General features: G+C 33.9%; 2 protein-coding genes across 2 annotated transcripts; one reads left to right on the forward strand and one right to left on the reverse strand.

The window, feature by feature from the left end:
* Positions 1-1,607: 1,607 nt before the first annotated feature.
* On the forward strand, positions 1,608-6,796 carry LOC145601176 (uncharacterized). Its single transcript, XM_081657128.1, has 5 exons — positions 1,608-1,859; positions 2,372-3,649; positions 5,371-5,574; positions 5,671-5,822; positions 5,920-6,796. The coding sequence occupies exons 2-5, from the start codon at positions 2,401-2,403 to the stop codon at positions 6,379-6,381; spliced, it is 2,067 nt and encodes a 688-aa protein (XP_081513254.1). The 5' UTR covers positions 1,608-1,859; positions 2,372-2,400; the 3' UTR covers positions 6,382-6,796.
* Positions 6,797-19,540: 12,744 nt separating this feature from the next.
* Positions 19,541-22,492, reverse strand: LOC145602685 (uncharacterized). The gene is made up of 4 exons (XM_081658849.1): positions 22,106-22,492; positions 21,536-21,666; positions 21,184-21,446; positions 19,541-20,982 (listed from the first exon to the last, which is right to left on the reverse strand). The coding sequence occupies exons 1-4, from the start codon at positions 22,490-22,492 to the stop codon at positions 19,541-19,543; spliced, it is 2,223 nt and encodes a 740-aa protein (XP_081514975.1).
* Positions 22,493-25,923: the final 3,431 nt, after the last annotated feature.

Raw genomic sequence — 25,923 nt, forward strand, 5'->3', positions numbered from 1 at the left:
GTTTCCTATTTTTGGTTTTTAGTTTTCAAAAAAACAGGAAACTGAAAATAAAAAATGATGTCAAACAAGCCTTAAACTTTTTTTTTTTTTTTTTTTTTTTTTGTAAGATGATACAATTAAACTTTACACAAATGCTAATACACTCTCGTTTAACCTTAAACATATACTCTATTTGTCCCGAATTACTTGCAACGTTTTGATCTTTTGTACTATTCACACATCTCACTTTGACGTCTTTTTAAGCTATTATATGAAAGTTGATACAACCATGTAAGATATTGTTGGGGTTTTTTTTTTTTTTTTTGAACAATTGTTGTTGGGGCTAATTTAATGTATAGTTTCTTAAAATAAACTTTTTATAACTTGTATATATATAATTAAAGATATCGACGATCAAACACGTGCATCAGCAAATGTGTCCAATTAAAACGTTGTAAGTAATGTGGGACAAAGGGAGTATAAAGTTTAGATTAATTATAAAAAATAAAAAAAATAAAAAAATACTCCCTCTGTTTTTAAATACTTGCTCTACTTTCTATTTCCGCCCGTTTTTAAATATTTGCTTTATTTTCTTATTTGAAAAGCTTTTATAATATTTAATTAATTTATCTCACCTAGTGGACCCAAAATAGATAATTTTTTTATTAATTTGTATATTCTCATGCCTCCAATTCTCTTTATTACCCTTGCATTGCTTTATACAATTTTTTATTTTTCCACCCACACCATTACCTCCATATTTTATTACCTTTCTTCGATTTCTCTTAAAACTCCGCACACGGAAAAATGGAGCAAATATTTAAAAATGAAGGGAGTAATAAAGAAAATTGAACTATATATCTGTTATGTACTCGTAATTTACTTATTTTTTTTAATGGAATATGGAGGGGTGATTTTATTGAATAATTATAGCCATTCGGCAATTACAATCATCCCTTACGGCGAGATCTAAATTCTCAATACAAGAATTTAACACCCATAAACTAATTGCATTGCTTCTGAACTGTTCCTGGATAATTTTAGATGTCTCTGCATCGTTCTTGACGGAGCTCCATTGATGTATAGTCACAAAAGTGATAAAACTTGATTGGTCATCAAGATATGCAAATTTGCAAGACGAATCTACTAAATCTGCACCCCTATACCAATAGACACGCAATTCCACAAATTTGCAAAACGAATCTTCCAAATTTGTATCCCTACACACTAAAAACAAATAAACAAACAATATTAAACCCTACATGGAGGGACTGACTATGATCACCATACTGATGGTGATCTTTATTGGCTAAAAACATTAAATTAAAGAAGAATTTGAGCTTACCATCGATTTTTAAAATCGATGGCAGCCCCTAATTTTTAATATGGTTGCTAGGTTTGAAGAGATAGAACAGAGAGAATTTAGGGTTTATTTACGTAGTTTATTTATTTTTTCTTAAGGAATGGTAAATTGCAATATCCGTATCAGTAAAAAAAAAAAAGAAAAAGAAAAAGAAAAGCAATATCCATAAACCAAGGGAAAAAAAAAAAAAGAAAAAAACGAATTATAAAATTCCGTAATATTCGCAAAAATCTGAAAACCCTATTTTGCCTATCCTTTGCCCCTTTCCCCATTTCTGATTTATTTTCCAACACAAGTAAAGACCAAATAGAGTGTGAAATTCACGGTCACGATCTCTCGGATCTTGATAGCCTTCACACCACCCTCCTCTTTTCTCCCATTTTCTCTCTCTACAATCTCTCTCCTCTCTTCACCATTTCTCTCTCCGCCGCCGTCGTCGTTTATCTCCGACCGAACAACAACCGCCGTCACCGTCGCCGCCGCATCGGTGCTCTTCCTTTATCCCATCTTTTCTCTGGTACGTTTTTCCAATTCTCCATTCCTTTAGATTCTTTTCTTTTCCTCTTAATACTTCTATTTCATTTTTTTTTTTATTTTTCCAGAAAACCTAAATTTTCGTATTTCATTTCCTTACATTTTTGTTATGAATTGGTTCACTAAAACCCAAATTCCGTCAATTGATTATGAATTTTGGTTTTTTTTTTTTTTTTTTTTTTTTTGGTATTTAATTTTCGGGAAGGAATCGCATTTTGCTCTCCGTTATCTAATTTCGATTGAATGAAAATAAATTGTGCTGGAATTTTGATTTGTTATACAGACGATTTTTTTGGGTTTTGATTTAGGGTTTTAATGTCGGTTAATTGTTATTTGGTTTCGAGTTTGTGGAATTAGGGTTTTGCATGTGGGAACTTGTCACTGGTAATATTGTTTTGTACTGATTATTTTTTGATCTTGTTAGGGGTAGTTAATATTGTGGATAAGTTATTGGTTTTGTTTTTCATCAGTGTTTTCTTGCTGTTGTTCTGAAAGATAGTCTATCTTTAAAGGTAGGCTTGAAGATGAAGGCTTCGTCGGGGTTCCCGGTTTTGGATAACCGACCGATTGATCAATGGAAAGTTACGGAATTGAAGGAGGAACTCAAGAGGCGAAAGCTGACCACCAGGGGTTTGAAGGAAGAGCTAGTGAGAAGGTTGGATGAATCTCTGCGTAATGAAATGGAAGCTGAGAAACAAGAGGCTGACAATGGTGTTCAAGATATACAGCCTAATTACATACCTCAAGTCGCCGTAACTGAACAAACTGGTAGTGGAATTGGTGGATTAGGATTAGGCATTCCTGTAAATGCTGAGGTTAATGTGGGTGTTGCTGATGTTGGAATCACAAAGTTTGATAATGTGTCACTTCAGGGTAATAGCCAGGTTAGTATTGAACAACCAGTTGAGGGCCAGTTTAGTATTGAACAACCAGTTGAGGGCAAGGTTAGTATCAAAGAGCAGGAATCTGTGGTAGTTCTAGGGAATGATCAACCTTCAGAGGTGGGTGCATTAGCTGCAAATGATGTACCTTCTGTTGGTTTAGGCAATGAGATTAGTGAGAGTTTGTCGTCTGATATAGCAGTGGATGGGAAGGATTCACAAGATGGTAATATCGAGAGGGTTGATGAGGGTTCAAGAGCGCAGGAGCATACGGAGGATATAAAGCCACTACATCATGATGAGAAGCTGCACTCTTCTGATGCAAACAACCAGGTATCTGAGGTCAGCTCTAGTTTAGGGTTTCCCGTAAAATCTTATTCTATTTCTACTGATTCTGTGTCTTTTAATGAAAAGAATGACCTAAAGGATAACATAATTGCTGATAATGTTAAATTAGAATCTGATGTTAAGCCTGAGATGGTGCAACCATCATCAAGCGATTTATTCCCCGACGGTGGCAATTCACATCCAAGTGATGTTGAGGAGCCACACGAAAACAAGGTTTCTGTTCAAGAGACAGATAACAGTGTAACAAATGCGGATGTGAGCCAGAAAAATTATAGTGCAGATTTGGGTTCTTCTGAAAAGTTAAACTTAGATCGAAGTTCAGGTGATGATTCCATGGAAGAAGATGCCTTGGAAAGTAAGCATATTGAATCAAATTATAAATTTGAAGAAGTTGTAGAAAAGAATGAGAAAAGTGAGGTCACTACTATTGAGGAAGAAAGGCCTATTGCAACCATGGATATTGATGTGCCTATTATAGAAAAAGGTAGTGATCATGAAAATAATGTTGTTGCTGCTGCTTCAACTGACAAGAGAAAGCTTGCAGGTGAGAATTTGGTCATGGTATCCTTTGTTTTTTATCAACCATGCTCTCATTTCTCTTGCTTTATTTAAAATTTGATTTCAATTGTTCACTATGAACAAGATATATTGCTGCCTTTGATCTGTATTCTCTTTACCATCCATAAAGTATTGCTATAATGGTCATTACTGCATTCAAATTCAGATTTGTTTATTTTCAAAATATCTCAAGATTTTCATTTATTCAACCGTCATCAATCTTTAATTTTTTATAGTTTAGTTTTTTCCAATGGTTGGAGCTATGATAGGAACTGAGTTTCCTGTATTTGTACTTTTGGGTGCTGGCATTAAGTTGGGTGGATTAAGCTATAATAGTGAGGAGAGATGGAGGTCTGTATTTCTGTAATACTATGCAGCTGCTTTTGTTATTCAGAAAATTGAATTGCGTAGCAACAAGTGGTGCAGATATCTTTTTACGATGTGTGAATTAACAGGAGCAAGAATCGTTCAGGTCCCTCTGCATCACCTCCCCTGGTGCTCTTATAGATAATACTGAACCCATTGGCTGATCACAGTGATCAGCATTATATAGATAACAAATTGTTATGCCTTTTGTTCTCAGTTCTTTTTTAGTTGACTTGTTTGGTTTTGGCACACAAAATAAGGGGAAGTGAGGTGAGAGAAAAAGAGATTACAAAAATCCCCCTTCTATTTTGCCCACCCCACACTAACCTATCAAATCACACTAACCTTCACCTGCCTACCCTTTTCAACTACCCTTCCCCACGATTGAAGAATCAGCCACTAGCCCCCCCCCCCTACTCCCTTCAATTAGCAACCACTAGACCCCACCTTCTTCGGCCCTTTTCCCATCAACAACCTTCTGCAAAGAAGTGAACCAAACCACATCAAAACCCAATTATAGATTAAACCCTAGATTAATCTCTCTTTTTGACACCAACATATTACAATATGTAGATCTCTTTATCGAGATGCGGCATTAACATTTGCTTCGCTCGGCCAATGGAAGAGGAATACAGTGATTAGGTTATGAGAGGAGAGGGAGGAGAGAAGAAAGGTGGCGATAGAGGGGAGACAAGTTGGCGGCGGGAATGAGAGGAGAGAACATTGATGGCAAAGGATGTGTGAGGAAATGGAATGGTGGTGGTTGTGAGGGAGGAGAGATAAACTAAGGTGTTGTGTTACTTGTGTATGGTGATGACTGTGAGAGGAGAGAGGCTTGGGTCTGTTGTGGGGAGGAGAGAGAAAAGAGAAGTAAGGGCACATTTGACATTTAAAATTACAAAGCTTACCTAAAATAGAACGTGTCAACTAAAAAGGAATCCCCAAAATAGCATACGTGTTAATTAAAAACGAACGGAGGAAGTATATTAACTGGGGGCTACTTTTTTTTTTTTTTTTTTTTTTTTTTTTCCTTTTTTATCGGATAGAGGTAAGTCAGATAGATCCCACATTCCCACCCCAGTGTTGGGAGACCACAGGTAGGAGCTCCTTCAATATCTAAAGATTGAATGTAGCTTCTTTAGTGTTAAATCGTCTGTATTTTAAATTGAAAGTATTTTCTTGAAGTTTGGAACAGCTTGAAGAGGTGAAGTAGGTCGTCATCTTTGAAATCAAGAACATGTTTTGTGAGTTGTGATAATTGATTAGGGATTCACTTGTATTGCTCTGTTACACCCGTCTTTATATTTGTGTGGTACCTCAACGTGGTTCTCTGTTATACAGATCAAGAAGCAGTTTTGAATAATGAGCCCACAAAGAGGCAGCGTAGATGGAAAACTGAAAGCAATGAGGTTAAGGAGCCTCAAATCTCAAACATTTCACCCCGAGCTGCAGTTAAGGATGTGGCTCAACCTGCTGTTTTGAAACGTAATCTCTCTGGATCTAAATCAGTTAGTGGTGCTGAAGAGCCCCCTAAAGAGCGTGAAGGTTGGTCAAATATGTTTTTGTTGTAAATAGTTCTGTCATCATTCACCCGCACACCCTGATATTTGTTTTCTAACATAATGGTTTAATTATTTACAGTTCCACCCTCGTCAAAACCTGCTACTAATTCTCTCAGGATTGATCGTTTTCTGCGTCCTTTTACCCTGAAAGCTGTCCAAGAACTTTTGGCCAAAACAGGGACTGTCACTAGTTTCTGGATGGACCACATTAAAACACATTGCTATGTCACAGTAAGTTCTTATCCTGTGTGCTGTACTTGGACGTACCTTGGTGCAGTTGACTGTTATCAGTGATATAATTGTTGCTCTTGTTGTTCATTTTTTGCAGTATTCATCAGTTGAAGAGGCAATTGAAACAAGGAACGCTGTGTACAACTTACAGTGGCCTCCAAATGGTGGACGCCAACTCTTGGCTGAGTTTGTCGATCCGGAGGAGGTTAAAGCTCGTTCAGAGAAGCCAGCTCCAGCAGCTCCTGTGAGTTCTGGCCCAGCCGTTACTGAAGTATCTCCAACAGTGACTCAGCCTTCACCCCGCCAACAAAGCCTTAGACAGCAGATGGCACAACAACCTACTCTACCACCGCCACCTCCTTTAACAAACCCGCCTCAGGCTAGGGAATGGGCTGTTCCACCTCCACCCCCACCAATGGAAAAAGTAGAGGCTCCTATAGTGACCTTGGATGATTTATTTAGGAAAACAAAGGCAACACCTCGGATCTACTACTTGCCTTTGTCTGATGAGCAAGTGGCTGCTGTACTTGAAGCTCGGAGTAGAAACTCTAAGCAGTAGGACCCAGGTTGGTAACTGGTTGCTCGTGTTAGGATGTAAATGTTGAGGAAGAAATGATGTATTTGCAGCTTTCTTGGTCAACACAATAGTTAGTATTAGGATGAAACTTGTCCAGTTGAGGAGATCCTGATGGATGTTTGCTTATTATCTGGGGTCTCCCTTAAGTTTTTTTGTTCGAGTTGAGAAATTTGTCTGAGCGAACCCCATATGAATGAACCTTCATCCTTTGGGCTGGATTGTGGCTTTAGCCTGTCTCCCTTTTTTTTTCTTTTATTGAACAGATTACTCTGTTTTTCTTGAAACCTTCTGTAGGACATAATTTGATTTTACTTGTGTTAAGATGTTTAAGAATTTGAGTTTTTATATACAGTAACATGTTCATACTCAAGTAGTATGTCAGAATCTATCTGTCCAACATGTATTTCCTGTTTGATGCTACAGTCAGATCAACTTGGGAAGTTTAATTACTGTTACAAAGTTTACGACAAGGCTGAACTGTTTGTTTGCTGGTTGATGTGGTCTTTTGCGGGAGTGATAAACTTGTAATCCCAAACATGATAGTAATCAAACATAATCCCCGTATCTGTTTGGATGTCATCCTTTCCCGCTGTTGTTGAGTTCGATGTACATATGGCACTATGGGTGGTAGATCGGAGCCTTTGAACCTCCCTAACCAGTTAATTCTCTTATAAGAGCTCTGAAAATCAAATGTAAAGTAGATTCATCTAACATATAGTTAATCAAATTTATGATTTCATCGGGAGTTCCTCGTGGCTCGTAAATCGTAATCATAACATTTTGCATCTGTACTGAAGTTAGATCTATGGTACTTTAAACACAATCTAGTCATAGCATCAAGATATCTATATTCTAGGCAAGGAACTAAAAGGAGTTTGATAAGCTAAACCCGTACAAGTAGGAGAGCTAGTGATGAGCCCATACGAGTACTAGAGTAATTTTTTTGGCACATTTTCGTTAAAATCACCAATTAATCTTTTGTATGGGACTAATAATTTGACCAAAGATTCAAATTAAAATTAGTGATCCCAATACAAAATTGGATATTAGAAGTCATTAATGCAATATACTACATACATACAATATAACACAAAAATAAAAGAAAGAATTTAATTAATGAGAATTATTGAATACTGATATTGAATACTAATATAGTACTCCCTCCGTCCCAAAAAGAACGACCCATTTGGGTTGATTACGCGAGTATTAAGTAAGTTAAGTAAAAAGAAGTAAAAGTATATTGGAAAGATAAATTTACATGGGGTTTGTAAAAAAATAGAGAGATAAAGTAATAAAATAACATGGAAAATCAAATTTTTATATGGAGAAGCTAATTTTGCACAAATATTGTAGCAAATTAGTGGGTGTTTTAATGCAAATGGGTCATTCTTTTTGGGACAAAGTTTTGGCCAAATGGGTCATTCTAATATAAAATATATTTTATTCCAATAAAAGGGTGTGTCTAGTGCTATGCATATACGAGTACTAGTATAATGTGTGACTATTGATTTATGTATTTATTTCATATTATTTATCTAAGCGATTAGTTTTTTAATTTTTGTGGACTAATGAAATCGACAAAGTTTCGTTTGAGGTAGATCTACTATTTATATTGTCAAAATCGTGTAACTTGATTGTAACCCCATTATTGTTTGGTGATGATATAAAATGCTAATATCACAAATTTGTTTGATTAATAAAATGTTCCAAACAGTCATAACTTAAAAAGTTCACCACAACAAACGCTCTTAAAATATTCATTTTTACATGATTCACACGATGAATCAAACAACTGCATTAGTTAAAAGTTAGCAAGATGCATTTGTTTGAAACGAAAGTCAACTAAAATACTTGTTTCGTTTTCTATAAGATCAAAAACTCACTCGTGTAAACCGTAATATTACACTTTTGTACAACTAGTTGTGGCAAGCGCGCGGTCCCCCAATGGCGGCGATTATTATTGTTAAGTAATTATCCGGTGGTTTTGTTACACGTAATTATGTTTGCGTAGTGTTTAAATGTCGTAAGTATCCGAAATATAAGAGGCAATTTAAAAGAAAGTTATTGCATTTTAGGTTAGTATATGAGAAAGTTGTAAGTTAAATTATATCATTAGATAAATGTAATTTAAACTAATATGATTATGTCAAATATAAACCGAAGTTTTGAGCTTCATTGCAATTGCATAATTATACTTAGATGTTTGTAGGATTTAGGATCTCTTGTGCTGCAAAAATTTGTTTTTGACAACTCATGGGCTGCAATTTTGAAGGAGGTCTGATGGTTGTAATGAGAAGCTTTTTTTTGTATTGCTGAAAATGGATGATAAACAGGGTTTGTATTTTGTAAGATATTACATTAACATTAACAGAAGTTGTAACTAATTTTTTTTTTGATAAGGAATTAGCAAAGTAGTTTGAATAATATAGAATACTAACATTTGATTTACCATAGAATATATACAATAAAGCAACTTTGACTTACCATAATTCATAGATCTTATATATATCATGATTTATAAATAAATATTACATCAGTGCAAGGTTTTTTTGAATAACATAGAATACTAACCTTCATAGTGTTTTCCAGGAACATGAACTATCATTGTTCATGTTCCTAAAAAACTCTTCAAAAGATTTAACTCAACAGCATTGCAACCTGTAGGGAATATTTCAAGCATTATGATCCCAAACTTGAACCCCACTGTGATCATACACTAAACTACGGTGGCGTTCCAAAGGGAAAGAAAAAGAGCAAAAAGAGTCGCCAACAAGTTTTAGGAACTTGTAAACCCAAAAGACAATCCAAAAGGACCATCAACTACTCCATAAGGTCTTGAACCAAACAGGGTCCGGGGATGAAGGTACGAATCCAATCTACAAAAGAAAGGACCCGCCCTATAAAATAGGCCTCTACTTTGTTCTGCTCGTATTCATGCGCGCTTTTCGAATAACATACAAACATTATATTGAACCTACCCTGTTTAATCTATGTTGGTTGAATATTAATGCACAAATAATACTATTATTGGCGATCACTTGAGTTAAAATCACATTAGCCTAAACCAAATTAATAATTATCTTATTAAGCGTGATTTCAAGTACAAATTCCCTTTAACAATCATAAAAGGTGTGATCAAGCAATAACAATAAAATAAAACAAGCAACATAATAAATCAATAACCAATAAACAATAACAGCATGATAAGGCATAATAAAGCTCAATAATAATAGCAAGATCCTAGGCATGATACTAACAAGATTAATAACAAACCCTAGCATGTCACTAAGCAATAAAGATCAAAGCTTTAAACCTAACATGGTACTAACATGATATTATGATATTAGAAAAGAGCAAAGACATCCTAAACATGATACTAGAAAGCAATAATAACATCCTAACATGATACTAGGAATATTAAACATCCTAACATGATACTAGGAATCATAAAACAATAATAAGCATGCTTTCTACATTGTGAAAGAAATAGGAAGTAAGCTAATCTACTTACTTTGAAGCCTCGTACCTCTTTCTAATAACAAAATACACAAGTTAGTAACTTCAATGAAAATAATAAAGAACAATTAAAGAATTAAATTAAAATCAAATTAAACAAAGTTTAGACTAGTTTTGGACCAAACCCTCAGAAATTATCAACCTTGCACGTCTAGGGCGAAGGCAACTTCGAACTTGGCTAAGTGATTCAAGATCTTGTGAATGCGGAATATTGTATGTAAAAAGGTAGTTTAGAAAGAGAGGGAGAAAGAAAAGAATTAAGTAATTCTTGATGAGAGTTGATAGAGAGAATTGATGATGAGAGTTGATAGAGAGAATTGATGATGAGAGTTGATGAAAGTTGATGAATTGATTGTTGATTGGGAGAATTGATGATTGTGAATGATTGTTGATAATAGTTGATGAATTGATTGTTGATTGGGAGAATTGATGATTGTGAATGATTGTGAATTATTTTTGAAAACAGGGATTCGGACGCTATTTATAATGAAAATAGTCAGGAAAAATCATAGAATTTGATAAGGAATAAAACTCCACGCCGTCGCCAGGAATTAACTCTGTCGCGACGCGACAATGTCTGTCGCGCGGCGACAGGGTCTGTCGCGCGGCGACAGACTTGTCGTTTGGCGACAACCTGTATTAGCGCGTTTTTCTTCACGCGGAATCCGATCTTTAATCAACTTGACCTAAGGAATCCGTACAGAAGATAAAATATATTTTCAAGATAACAAAACGATATTTTATTCCAAATAAAAATCTATTAAAAATAATTAAGTATTAAATCTAATAATATTAGAATTAAAAGGAACCTTCTAGAAACTTCTAGAAAACTATAATTAATCCTAATAGTTTTAGGAATAATAATTAACATTGGGCCCTCCTCTAGATCATTGGGCCGCATTTAAAATAATTAACCAAGCCCAGTTTAGTATTTTGGCCATAACTTCCTCAATATTCATCGGAATCGATCTTATAATATATCGTTGGAAAGATCTTTTCAAGCCCCATCCAACTACACTATTATTGGACCTTTATCATGGACCAAACGTAAACTGGTTCGGCTATTTTCAAATAAAATCATTTTCAAAAACAGAGAGAAAAGAATTTTATTAAAACTAAACCGCATCACTCGACTTTCAAACCACTTTCACCTAATTCGATAATAACACAACGTGAAAGGCATTCATCACTGGATTTGGTTTTGGGGAGACACAAATGGGTGTCTACACAACCCTATTTGCATTAGATTTCCTACCTTCATCTAAACTTACTTAACGCAATACTGGAGCAGTACTAAAGAAACAAAGGGGATTTGAACGAAATGCGTAGTCTGACCACGCTCGTTCAATATATACATCAAAATATTATGTTTTGTGATTATTCCCATGCTTAGTAGATGTCACTGATGTAATTAGCATGCAAGCAAAAGATTTTTAAATAGAGGAGGTGACTATAGCACTCCTTATAAGTGATTTATAGTAATTGGTTCACTTAGCTATATTATGTGCATTGTTGAAAGACATACTGCTAGTTTCCTTTGGCGAGAGAGTCAGTTGAGGCCTCTGTGACATGATCATCCATTTCTGGTGCATCTGTGTTTGCAGCATTGGTTGGTGTATCAGATTTCTCAATAGTGGATGTTGCTACAGTCGTTGGTTCTGTATTGGCGGAGTCATGATCTGCTATTTCATCAGAAGGTGATGTTGTGAAACGGAGCTTCTTTCGAGCAACAGTTTTTACACGAATCGAGTCAGTTAGCTTATCCTCTTTTTGTGCTGGAGTGTTTGGAGATTGTTTGTTTCCACTCATGCGTGTGCGACATAATTGGGCCCATTCATCAGGTGAAATCTTTTGAGATTTCACAGTAGCAGGTGTAGTAGCAGGTGTTTCAGCATTCTGGGGTTTGACTATCAAGTTGTTGTCAGCTGCAGAACTGAAGTCTTTGGGAGCTGCATTTTTGGGTCTCTGAGTGAATTTTTCATGGCCTTCATCAGCTATAACAATTCCTGAAAATTGGCATATAGGTATATTAATGTTCACGAATACACTATTCATTATTTAGAAGGTTTATTTGTTATAAATATGCGCTAGAATTCTTACCCTTCTGGGACAATGGGAATTTAAGGGTAGTTATTTCAGAAAGTTTCCCTTTCCCTTTGTCTTTGGCTTTTGAATCAGGTGTACCTTCACCTGTAGCTGTAGCATCTTGATCCATACCAACTGAAGCACTTCCACGAGATTTGTTTGATGTATAATCCACATTCATATTTAAATCTGAGAATTCAATTTCATCGTCTCTTGCAACAGTTGACTTTGCTAGATCCTTTTTAGATGCGTCTTCAGCAGTCTCAATTGTTTTGAGCGACCATTCTAAAACACTGCTTGAACCTAGTGAATTAGATGGACCAAGTTTGAAAAAAGTGGTCTTCTTCCTAAGTCTTTCTTCAATTGCTTGGAAGGCAACCACATCGCCCTACACAATATATTTGTAATTAGCATATGTATTAATAGTTTTAATGGAAATAGAGCAATAACAAGGATATATATATATATATATATATATATATATATATATATATTATTAACAATATTCATTATAAATACAATGTTTGCAATTTCTTTTAAGTTAAGTGTTTATTTAAAAAATTATTATGCAAAGGAGTCATACAAGATCTTTCATAGTTTTAATTTCAGCTGCGGTCTTGTCAAACAATTTCTCTGTGTCATTGTTGAATGATGTCAATGTTATTGAACCTGTCACATCAGCTGCCTCGAATTTAAAAGCAACCCTATACAAAAAAAAGCGAAAAATATAATTAACGGTAGGCTAATTGCATTTTTCACCTTATAGATTAATAAGTTAATCTTTTTGTAGATCAAATAAAAAGGTAAAATCATGGTGTGCAGCTAATTTATATCCCCATCTCTAATAATTATAATGAATAAAGTTAAACACAAACTACTGAGTAATAAGATTCAGAGAAGCACAAGACATCTAAATTTGGAGTTTAGTACCTATCTGCCCAACAAAGGTGTGCAGCTGAAATAAAATCATGGTGCAAGGTTCGTTATTATTGTATGTTAATCACATAAACTGTTGAAGATAAATGTAGCTATAAGTCCCACTAAGTATAATATATATTTTTTTTTAAGTTGGACAAATTGAGCAAGGCTGGCTCAGAGGATCTATTATCAACTACTGTATATATTATCATTTATTCATGGAATATAAATTTGGGTTTTGAATCTTTTGATTCAAGGCATTATGTATTGAACCTTTTTACTTGCTATTGAAATGAAGGGTAGTTGTTGGTTATTCTCCACAATTGCTGCTATGGAGGGAATTAACCAGATCGTTACTGAGGATCTGTTATTGTCTGAGCCGGAACTTGTACATTGTGATGCAATTTACAATTTTGGATGTGATGGTGGACTTATGGGCTACACATTTGAATTCATCAATAACAATGGTGGCATTGATACTGATGAAAACTATTACTATAAAGGAACAAACAACAAAGTATGATCAGATGCATAATAAAATAAGTTAAGTGATCAAAACTTATTTTTTTCAAATCACAACAACAGATTCAAGCATCCCAGGTTTGCTACTTGAGACCATAAACAAAGTATGATCAGATGCATAATAAAATAAGTTAAGTGATCAAAACTTGAACATCAACAAATATAGATTGGCGTTACATTAACCACGAGATGCAAAGCAAATTGAGTATAGGCAAGAAATTTAGAAGGATTAAGTAATAAGTATCTCATCACTCATAGGGTTACTTTTTCAGAGGGAATAAAAGAGGCATTCAAGACGGCAAGAGTAAAAATGCAAACAGTTCTTGGAATCACAATTTTGAGTCATATCAAAATATCAAATATATAAGAGAGCAACATAGAGAGTGAAAATTGCACAAAATTGACGAACAAACAAGAAAGCAAGAACAAGAAAAGGTTAATATATCAGATTCAAAATACCGAGAACTTTTTTTTTTTGAAGACGAAATCAATGTTACAATCATAGTAGAATCTTTTTAAAATGTTTATAACAAGAATGAAACGGGATTTTAAAAACCTAAATGTATATATTACATTATTTTTCAAACCAAAAGTAAATTTAAGAGGAAACTATTGTTGTAGAAAAAGTACAATTTAAGAAAAAAAGGGTTCACTTAATATTTTTGCTTTTGAATTTTTTTGTATAGTGCAGTCATAAAATAAGGGGATAAAAAGGAATAGCTTTATTATTAATTGAGCTGCCACATTTACCTTCAACTAATATCCTAATCAGAATTATCCTAGAGAGATCACAATAAAATGACCAACTATAAGATGATCCCAACTTGTAAATTAAAAAGTTATATTTCAACTATTCTAGAATCAAAGCTAGAATTCAACTACTTATGAAATCTGAATAAGTAAATAAGATGTGGTGTGGTGGATATGTTTTGCACAAACAATAATTTACTACATAAACCCATTACTCAACAGAAAATCCATCAAAACTTTCATCACTGGTTCACTATTTTAAGACCTACAGCAGAGTACAAATTTGTGGTGAAAATTGGATTGAAATAAACCTTGGAGTTGAGATGCAGTCCTTGTTATCACAGACGATGCATGTGAATTGCCTTCCTTCAGGAACACTGCATCTTTTTCCACAACCAGAACAACCTATGTAAACAAATACATCATCCAAAGTAGCGTTTGGTATGATAGCCTGGATCCAGTGACGTTCTTCCATCAGGGCATTTGAAGCCTGCATGATTCTATGAAACTAATATTAATACTGTATTATCATAATTCTTAACATAGGTATTAATTATAATTGTTATACCTTCTTGTCATTCAGTTCTTCAATTGTTTTCATAGATTGTTCTTGTGTAGGATCTCGAATCTGTAAAACTCTTGCTTGCCTATCTTGTAGTAGCTGTTTGCGTGCAACCGCCCTATATACATATATATATAATAATTTTGTTTTTCTGAATGAGAATTTAATAAGCTAGAGTTATAATTTGCTATCAATGAGTAGCTGTAATGAGCTTTATTACCATTCACGTAAGACATTTTCCCTATCTCCTTTTGGGTTATGAATAATCCTTGTGGACATGCTAGTTGATAAGGCAAATGCTGTACAATAGATGACATGTTAGCCTTTTCATTTGTGCAATATGTAAGATTTCTTATACATTAGTTATATTTTGTGATTTAACCTCTGCGAGGATTGTGTTTAAGTGCTGTAAAGCCAACTACGTCAAATCTTTCAGCCCAGAAATTGAGAGCATCACTTGCTGTTCCTGAAAGGTCATTCCAGGAAGAGATGGTCAAAGTTTGGTTATGGCTGCAGGAAATATAGAACCAGTTAGTTAAGTAGTTGTCCAGGTAATAGAATAATGTTCAGAATTAGGTAAGCTTTAATTTTTTTACGTTTGATCTGTGATGACGATCTCTCTGACATAGCTTTGGTTGTTATATTTGGAGTTGACTTGTCGTGCTTCTTCTTCTACAAATAGCACCACTCCTAATACATCTGTATAATGTGAATAAATTTTGAGATCAATAAGTTATAAAGTAATTAGAAACAAGCTACGTGCATAAAAATATACATAGTAATATATTGTGTATACCATATTCACCATCCTCGTCAAATTCATAGAAAATTGTATCAATTGGCTGAAAATCTGTGTTATTAACAAATTTTTAATGACCGATACATACATATGAAGTTAGATATAAGTAATAGTGTAAGATAGGATATTACCATATCTTTCATCAGCAACTTGTACTCTTGGAATTGAAGCTATTGACTGATATTGTGGAACCACACAGCCTGTATCAGGGCAAACTGGCTGCACTACTGTCCTGTGACTGAAATGTAGCTGGAATGGTAACTGATCATGGATAGTACGATATTGATCATCAAGTGGCTTCACAGTTGCATTAGAAATTTCATACTCTCCATTGTATGCAATAGCTTCGTCATATGCTTTAATTTGATCTCCAAATAGAGTAACACGCATTTTGTTATTCTGAAATAAATTTGAGTATAATTAGAAAAAATAATGACGAGAATCGATCATAAACCTATGAATGCACAGTTACTGATTGGTGAAGTATTTATTAATGCCTCAAAATAATGCCACAAACGGGTTTGTCAAAATTACACCTACATTATTTCCATTAAAGGAAAGATTCCTAAGCTGTACGTTCTTTTCCCTTTTCTCAAGTCATACGGAGTTCACCATTTTATAATACTGTACAATTTTTTTTTCTTTTTCTCTGTTTTTTGCGAGTTTATTTTTCTATAGAGAAGTTTGACCAATGTAGACAAAATAATACGATTAATTTGAAATCATACATGAAACTATATAATCTGATCTTTACATAGAGTAACTTAATTGTTTAATCCATATTATGTATATGTAGGATTAAATATCACATTACAAAATAAGATTATTAAATATCAGATTACAAATTTTTAGCATGATATAGATAGATCTATACTGAGATAGTCTGAACAATGGTATTACTAATTAAATTTAAATAAACAACAATTTTATTAGAGGATTCTCTCAATAGTAATTATCATTAAGGTATGATCTAAATAATTTTGACAGGTAAATTTCATATACTAAGAATTGCATGTAAATTTTTCTATGAAATCATAGTTGTTTGTTTTTAGGCAGTTAAATATCAAGTCAAGCCATAAAATCCATGCAAAAATCATTTCCTTTTTTTTTTTTGAAAACTAAAAGCGTATGTAAGTATGTAATAAATAAATGCAACTGGCTTGAAAAAAAAGGAAAAAAAACATCTAAATAAATGCATCTAAAAAAGCCAACTTATAATATATTAATACAATCCAAAAAGACAAAAAATACCTTTTCATCAAGAAGATATAAGGTTTGAAAGATTGTTGCTCTAGAATTGGAAGATATCTTTTGTCTTGCTTTTTCAACAACTTTCACTTTAACTGTGAAATTCATAGAGCTAGGATTAAGCTCATCAAGATACATGCGTTATGTTTTCATTCTGAACAGGAAAACAAGAATTATGATTAGATAAAAATAACTTGTATTTGTATTCTAGAACAATATTAAAAGCTATTAAAACAAAGAAGCTAAGTTTTATCTTTTCGTTGAAGTGTAGTGTGTTGATTAGGATGAAAATCAATTATTATCTAATCAATAATTATACTAAGCACGAATATTTAAAAAGTTCTGTTACATTATTATTTATATGAACCTATTTTAACCTATGTAAATATAAGATTATTTTTGTTCTTTTAATTGTTTTTTTATCTGTTATTTCAAGAACTAAATTTTAATTTTCTGAGATGCATATGTATTTTATAAAGAAAACAACTACTTAAATGTACATATCTGAAATAGATCAACAAGAACAAATAAAGAATATTTAGATTTCTTACCTTGTGATTTTTTATCAAGACAATAAGTTTTTGCTTAGATTTGTTTGAGAAACTTTGAATGAGTACTTGTTGTTATAGTAGGGTTTTGTTGAGTAAAAGAGTGTAAGTAAGTGGTAAAGGATTTGATTTCCTTATATAGTGTACAAAATTATATAGGTCCATGAAAAAAAGGAAGTCTTAGCTTTATGAATAGTAGTAAATTATTTTAATAATTATTACATGGTAAAGATTGAATTGAGGATGAAATTATTAAATTAAATTATTATGTGGTAAAGATTGTTTTGAAAAGAACGTTCATGAAACTAATGAAATCATATCTTTTTTACATTTTATTTTATTTTAAGAATAGTAAAGATTGGAGAGTACTTGATTATGAATTGGTGTTGTATTGAAATTTGTTATAACATGTCAAAAAAACCAAAAACCAAAAAAAAAAAAAAAAAAAGGAAAAAAAAAAGAAATTGTGGTTACATTTTTTTTTTAAATAAAAGAATAATATAAATATTGGATTAAGTATATTATCATTAACTTTTCTATACTTTTGAATAAATTGGTGGTTTGTTAAAAATAAATTTATCGTTGATGTAGTTGTTTTTTTAACTTGTTATTATGATATTAAGTTTTCTGTTGAAAAGAGATAACAATGATATGAGATTTTTAAGTAATATGTTAACCAATAGTGTTTCCATAATAGTACAAGAGGCCATACTTTTTGTGCTTTAAGTTTTTCTAGTTTGACAAGCAAAGTATGATATATGTCCACTAATGTTTGCTACTCAATTTCCTTAACTCTACACACTTCTACAATGAGATTACTTCTAAAGTGTCAGTTTGTATTTACGTATTTTGAGTAGGGGAAAATAGTCAAAAATAGATGTCTTGCTACAGAAGGAAAGAAAGATAAATATTTATCTTTTTCTTGTAAAAAAAAAAAACAGTATTTTATATCTTTCCAACCTTTTTTTTTTGTTGTTTTTAAAAATAAAGAAATAATTCTTTTATTCTGTACAATAATAACCGAAGAAGATTGATGTTTTTTTTATATTCTAATTTTGTTGCAATGTTTTACTACGTAGAATTCAGTGGTAGCAATTTTTTCTATTTACTTTTTTTTTTTTAAAAAAAAAGGTATACAGTAATATTTTCGGTTGACTAAAAAAATAAGAGATAAATGACATATTCCTTCTTTTTCTCCGAAAATATTGTAACATTTAAGTATATGCAAATTATATATTTTTTTTTTGTTCACATGTAACAATAACAAAATTTTTGAAGGAAACAAATGAAAATATACATATTAATAAGAAATATCCATTGAACTAAATTGTTACTAACCTTATTGTACATGTCAATGTTAAATTTGCAAACCGTATATATAAAAAATGAAGCCCAAATTACTTATTGTTTACTATAGCATGAAACTAATATTTTATAATTGATATCAAACAATAATTTTAATTATACTTATTGTAAAAGTAACAAATGTAGATGGAGATAGTACCTATTAAAGTGAGACTTTATCCTTGTTGCTCTATTTTTTATCTACTTAATTGGAAAACCTGTAGAAAGAAATCCATAAATCTTTTAATCAGTTCAACTTATATTATAAAGTTCATTGTTTAAATTTTAGACGTCAAATTTTAATGTGAAAAAGATAACTTTAAAAGACTTAAGAAGATATACTTACAAAATTGGAGGCAATGATGTCTATATAAGATTATCAGCTTACTGTGATTATAAAAAATTATGTAATAATACGATATTTATTGCAAATTATTTTCTTTAACGTTGATCACTTATATAACAAAGTTCAAAAGCTAATATTGTACCTATAACATAAAACAAAATGTTAAATGTTATGTGCTAAATTATTTCAGAGTACTTTAGAATATCGTAAGATACTACATTTTTAACTGAATTCAGATGATACCCTTCCGGTGGTTTCGTGGTATATACCACAACATTTTCAGCCCTTTTAGCTCGAGATAGTGCCACGTACAACTGACCATGTGAAAAGCATGGCCGGGGAAGATATATTGATACTCGATTCAATGTTTGCCCTTGTGACTTATTAATTGTCATGGCAAAACATAGTTTAATTGGAAATTGCTTTCTTTCAAAAGCAAAAGGGTAGCTGCTATTTGCCGGAGGTCGCAAATTTGCTCGATGCACAAAAACAGGTGTACCCTTTTATTGTCCAACAGAAATCTCACAGACAATAACGTTGGGTAGAAAGGTCTTACAGATTAATCTTGTACCATTACAGAGTCTTTCAGAAGGCAGTATATTTCGTAGCAAAATTACTGGACAATTCTTCTTAAGGACGAGCTCATGGGGACTCATTCCTCCTGGACAAAGTTTATTTATAAACTCTGTCGTATAGATGTTGCATGTATCATTGAGCATTACATCAAAACTTTTGTAAGTTACTGATTCTCCCGGAAATTGGTCTAGTAAGACTGTATTCACCAAATCAACATCGTCATTCATAGGTGTTAAGATTGCCCTATCTGCAAAGATTTCTAATGTTATTGTTCCCTTCTTAACTTCTGGAAATGTTGCATTTATAATCTTCGAAACGGGATCTTCTTCCATATCCAAGTGTTGAACCATTCCATCGGGAAGTCTGACATAATCGCTCTCATTTTTTTGTAATTCACCATTTCCAAGAGACAACAAGAATGAACTAAATGCTGGATCTTCACGAGCTCTCTGATTTTCTGTTAGTTTAAATCTTGTCAGAGCCGTCCAGATGTATGAAGTCACTATGCTTGCTTCAACAGCTTGCCTCTGTGATTTGTGAGGTACAACTGGTAGAACTTGTCTAAAATCTCCGCCAAGAATAACAAGCTTGTCACCAAAAATCGTTGTATTTTCACATAAATCTTGGAGTAGCAAATCAAGAGCATGTAAATTTGCCTTGTTGGCCATAGAAGCTTCATCCCAGATAATCAGAGTTGTCTCTCTTATCAAATATGCCAAACTGCCTTGTTTAGGCACATCACATGTCAAAGAGTTCTCATGGTCAACCGGTATTTTGAATCTTGAATGAGCTGTTCTCCCTGAAGGAAGATTTGATGCTGCTATTCCGGATGTTGCAGTTGGAAGTACAATTTTATTCATCATTCGAACTTCTGCATATAGGCAATTGTATAAAAAGGTCTTCCCAGTTCCACCTGGTCCATCAATAAAAAAAGCACCTCCTTTCCCTTCATGTATGTGTTTCATTATACACTGGAACGCTTCGAACTGAGCTGTGTTCAAACGTTCTTTTGAATTTATGAATTCTTCAGGAATGGTTGTATCTAGAGCATCTGCTATATCTCTTGTTTTTCTGAATTCATCAGCAACGGTATAGCTTAGATGATCTAGGCCAAAACTTTTGAGTGATTTACCCATTGATTCGAGATGTTGTTCTAGCACACTAACAGTTAGCTGCTTGATTTTATCAATGTCACCCTTAAATTTGTGACTGAAATCTTCTGACAGTGCTGTGTAATACTTATTCCATAAAGCAGATGGGTCACTTGGTTGACAGAAGATCAGAACTGTTGCAAAAAGTCTGCGGAAAGCATTTGGTAATTGCACTTCAGATGCTTCGGCTAAGCATATAGATGCAGCATCATCATCCTCTAAAAGACCAAGCGTTGAGCAGTTTCTTGGAATGTGGCACAGGCATAATTTCTAACTGTGCGTAGGTCTAAAAAAGACCCTGCATTTCTAACATTGAGCAGCAAAAGTCGAAGGAAAAAACGTTCACCTTCAGCAGGTAGGACAAACGCCATTCGCCCAACAACAATGAGTTTTTTTCCTCCGAATCCATGTTTTTGTACGTGCATCCCATCTATAGTGCTCTGGGAATTCACCGTATAAAAGGCCAGTGCCACCCCTTTTTTTTGCATTCATTGCAAAATACTCCGTTAACGGAGTTTGTGAAAGTTTACGATCTCTCACGACTGAATTAAGATTTTCATGCGGTCTTATAGCAATGGACTGCATATTTGGTAAGTGTACAGGCAGTGGCATGACAGGAGGATAGATTTCATATAAATCAAACCCAAAAATCCGCCATGCTGCTTCACATGGGGATACCCACCTGCAAAATTTTAAGATTTCAATTTCATTGATATTTTTGAAATTATGAAGATAGAACAAAATTATGTAAATTGAATAGTTAGTACCAACCTGCCAGATTGAAATTGTTCAATTTCATCGACTTTGTTATCAGTCGTGGCAGATATCTTGTATGAGATTCGATCATGCCCTTTATAAACGTACTTGTACAGATATTTCACTGCTTTGATAGTCGAGCATACCTCAACATTTATGTTACAGTCAAACATGAGTAGTAAATACGGATTGTAAGGTACCACCCATCTATTGTCTAACTCAGCAGTTCTAATTTTCACCTTTTCACCTGTTTGTCTTCTCCTATATATAGGATATCCATCTTTGTTGTTTGATGTCTCTGCCACATATTCTTTGGGTACCCATTTTTACATGCTAGTTTGTTCCCCTTCATTTGCATGCATAGGCATTTTGGATTTAGCTTGCCACGCGGTCCATGCATCATATGAGTCAAGACAAGTTTACGAAGCAAAGGATTGTCAAATGAGGGTATTTCAGCTGAAAAAAATTTATCATAGTCTGCCGGACCTCTTATCTTGAAATTACATTTCAGTATAATCAAGAAATGTGCATGTGGAAAACCTCTTTTTTGGAATTCAACAACATAAATCATTGCTGCCACCTCACCAACACTTTTTTCTTCATAATTTGCTTCTTAAGCGCTAATAGTTTAGCACGGAATATCCGAGCTACTATATCTGGTCTATCTTGCGCTTTTTCTCCAAGTTGTAGTTCAGCCTTTATTTCTGGCCAATTTGCATTGCATGTCATGGTAATGAAAAGATCAGGCTTCCCATATCTCTGAACTAATGCCATAGCATTCAAATATCGGCGTCTAAGATCTCTAGGACAACCGGTGAACGATGGAGGTAAAATAACAAGATGTCCAATCTTTGAAGCATTTGTTTCTCCACTTGTTACACTATCAAGAATACCTTGATAAAGATCAGCTCTTATTGTATCTTGATTGTTTCTGAGGAAATCAAGCCTTGTGTTTTCTATCTTGACATACATGTCCACAATAAATTGTTGGAAGCATCTACCTGCTCTTAGAAGCATATTGTGTGGTCGAATTTGCAATTTGTAGGCATAATATTCTCGTGGAGAGATATACCTATCAGCTCTTGTTCTGCGTCAAGTAGCACCTACATTTTTGAAAAAGAAATAGCAATTAATTAAGATGCACAACTCACTTTCTTTTTTTTTTAAACAAAAAAAAGCGTTGAAAGTGTGTATAGCATGAACTTACGTGATGCTTCTTCATCCAAAAAATCTTGTATGGTATGAAATGCACAAGAATTTATAGGATCTGTAACCTGATGTGTTTGACGGGTCCCAAGAACAACTTGCTTCTTAAGATTTTGTGTCCAACCACATTCACCATGGGGGAATAACAGTGGATATTGTAGTGGGTCATAGCACCCATAATAATGATATATACGATGAGGTTATGCGGACTTTCCATACACAACAATATGTGGAGTGGTGATCTGGTTAGAGGAGATATTATCTGGCCACACCACAACAACTTCATCTGACAACGGTGCATTATATACACGTTGATCTAGAACTATCGATTGATTTAAAACAATTTGTGTATTTTCATCTATCTTTAGTTCCCTCAACGATCTAAAAAATCTTGCATAAGGATTCTTCTCACTAACTTTCATTAGTATACGAACAATATCTTCTCGTACTTGTGGAAAACATTTAACTCAATTTTGAACTTCGTGATGTCCGTCATAAAAATAAAGCTGTAGGAATTTAGGTTGATTATCATTAGGGAGTAGATCTGGAACAGAGTGATATACTTGCCCGTGCATTTTGAACACATATATTCCTTTATATGTTGATGATTCAGTCTTGCCGCCTATTGAACTATAAGCAAAGAGGTTGTTGTACATTCGGCTATATTTTTTGAAATGCCTAGCATCTTCTTCTTGTGATGTAAATAAGCGGCATAACTCATCAGGGAATTCATTTGTTGCAATCTTAACCTCTCCATTGCAACAGCAAAAGTGTAAAGTTTCATACTTGAACTTTTTTGCATTACAATGCAAACAATAGTGCACATTCCCGAGCTTGAGAGGACCTTCTGGTAAAGGTTCCCCAATGACAGCATCTGGTAAAACTGTGGATTGTAAAGAGAAAACAAAGTATATTTAATAATAACATGTGCATATAATTAGCTTCATTATTTAGTTAGAAATGCTTAATTTACTGATTTTTAAAATCATAACTTACGAGAATTATACCTACCTTCTCGACGGGTTTTTTTACGTCGTTCTCGATTGACCCTACACGAGAAATGATAATTAGTTCAAGTAAACTTGTTGTATTGTTAATGCGTTACAAATCTCATTAACCTAGTGAATACTTTGGCATATTCATGCTCGAGGAACCTTCAAAAAATCGTTTACGCTTTGTTGAACGTCGTTGACGTGTACGTGAAGAACCTTCGATTTCATCTGATATGGTATAACAATTAATATCAATAACAATATATTGATCTCATAAGTAATTTTGATGTAGCTGTATAAGAGAAATGATAGCTAATGATGGTTAAAAGAAAGAAGGAAAAGAGGAAGACGTAATCAACTTTAAATTTTAACAGCCTAAGTAGTATCAAGAATTCACTGTTATCATCCCATGTGTGAAGGATTATCTTTAATATCTTTTTCTCTCACGGGATTAAGGTGTTCAAGCAGAAGATCTTTTTCCCTTCCTTAATTTTCTTTGTGTGCTTGAGGTTAAAGGAGGCATGTGTGATCTTTAATAATGGATGTTATGTAAGAGTTGAAAAAAAAAAATTTAAACTTTGATGAACCAATTATAAGTTCATAATTTTATAAGTTGATGCTTGTATAATTAATTTTGTGATTTAAATTTTGATGTAATGTTATCATTTACAATTAGTATCTAATCATGGAGATTCATAGTTCCTAATTGCTGGTTGACGTATGGTGTTTTAAACAGGATGATAATACACTTTACTTATATTTGGATATTCAAGGATTAGGCAAAGAAAATGTGAAGGTCTATGTGGTAGGCAACTCTCATATGGTTAAGGAAGAGTGAATCAGAAAAATGGATAGTGAGTTTGGGCATGCTGCTTAGATTGGACTTGGATTTTTTGTTAATGAGGTCAAATTAATGTCACTCAATGTAGATTTTATAATAATTAGCATTTTAAGAGCTATGGCTCAGCAAAAGGTGGTGGCTAGGCAAATTACGAGTGAAAGCAAGATTTGTCCAAGCAGGAAGATTCACCAAGAACAGGTTGTTGGGAATCTTCAAAGTCTTAGGCTGGGTCTAAACCGAAACAATCTTCATCTGCATGGGGTGCAGTTAAAGAGGCTAATGAAAATGTAGGGCGGAAGGAAAATGATTCCAAAAAAGATCTTGTTTCCGGCTCTGGAGAAGTTGGTTGGCCAACTTGGGGACCAAAGAAGGATCTTCTGCAGCTTGTAAGTTCATCAAAGGAAAATGGTTGGGATGCATCAAAGTCTTGGAGTAATTTTAATTCAAAACAACCTTGTAAAGCCTTTGATAAACCAGCAAAAGAAATTCATGGTGCTGGCTGGAAGAAAAATGATCTTCAAGTAGAAAAATCTGGGAGGAAGAAGCAGCTATAATGATAAATTGCTCAAAGGTAACAAATCAAATTCAGAACAGTATCAGCGTACAAGTTCTAAAGGCTGGGATTCTACTGGAAGAAAAGATGTTGGGTTCGAAAGAAGCAATAACTTGGCTGTAAGGGTAAGAAGAAAGAGGATTCAAATGGCCTGGATTCTCGAGTAGAAAAAGACAATGAACAGTTTTGGGATATTGCTAGTAATGTTGTGAAGGAATTGTGTCTTCGATAAGTGCAATTACTAGATATATCAAGGATCACTATTATGGAGATAATAAGTTCATTCTATTGGGGCGTCATCCTCTGTTGCTAGACTATGAGAGATGATCTTTGGGCTAGTCAAATAGCCCAAAGCCCTTTAGAATGGATCCTATATTGGTCACACACAAGGGTAATGGGTTAAGCAAGTTAGAGGCCCATTAATGGGCCTCATGAGCAATTAATTAGCCATAAGTATGATTGGGCTAAGTGTAGTTTGAGTGGGATTAGGAATTGGACTTGGATTTGGACTTGGACTATTATTTAGAGATACGATCTATAAATAATAGTCTTGCCTAGGGTTGATTAATTAAGTCACAATTAACACACAGTGAATTGTGAATCTAAGCAACCAACATCCAAAAGCCCTCACCCTCTCTCTCTCACACGCACGCCCCTCACTCTCCCCTCTCACCCACGGCCGGCCACCCCTAGTGGCCACGTGGTGTTGCGCGGTGTTTCTTGGCTAGTTGATCGTTCGTTCATCTCCGTAGAAGGTCGATAGAAGGGTTCTTTCGCGACTAACTAGCATTAGTGGAGGTCTTAATCTGTG

Source organism: Chenopodium album, chromosome 21 (genome assembly GCF_948465745.1).
Source record: "Chenopodium album chromosome 21, dcCheAlbu1.1, whole genome shotgun sequence".
Lineage (NCBI taxonomy): Eukaryota > Viridiplantae > Streptophyta > Magnoliopsida > Caryophyllales > Amaranthaceae > Chenopodium > Chenopodium album.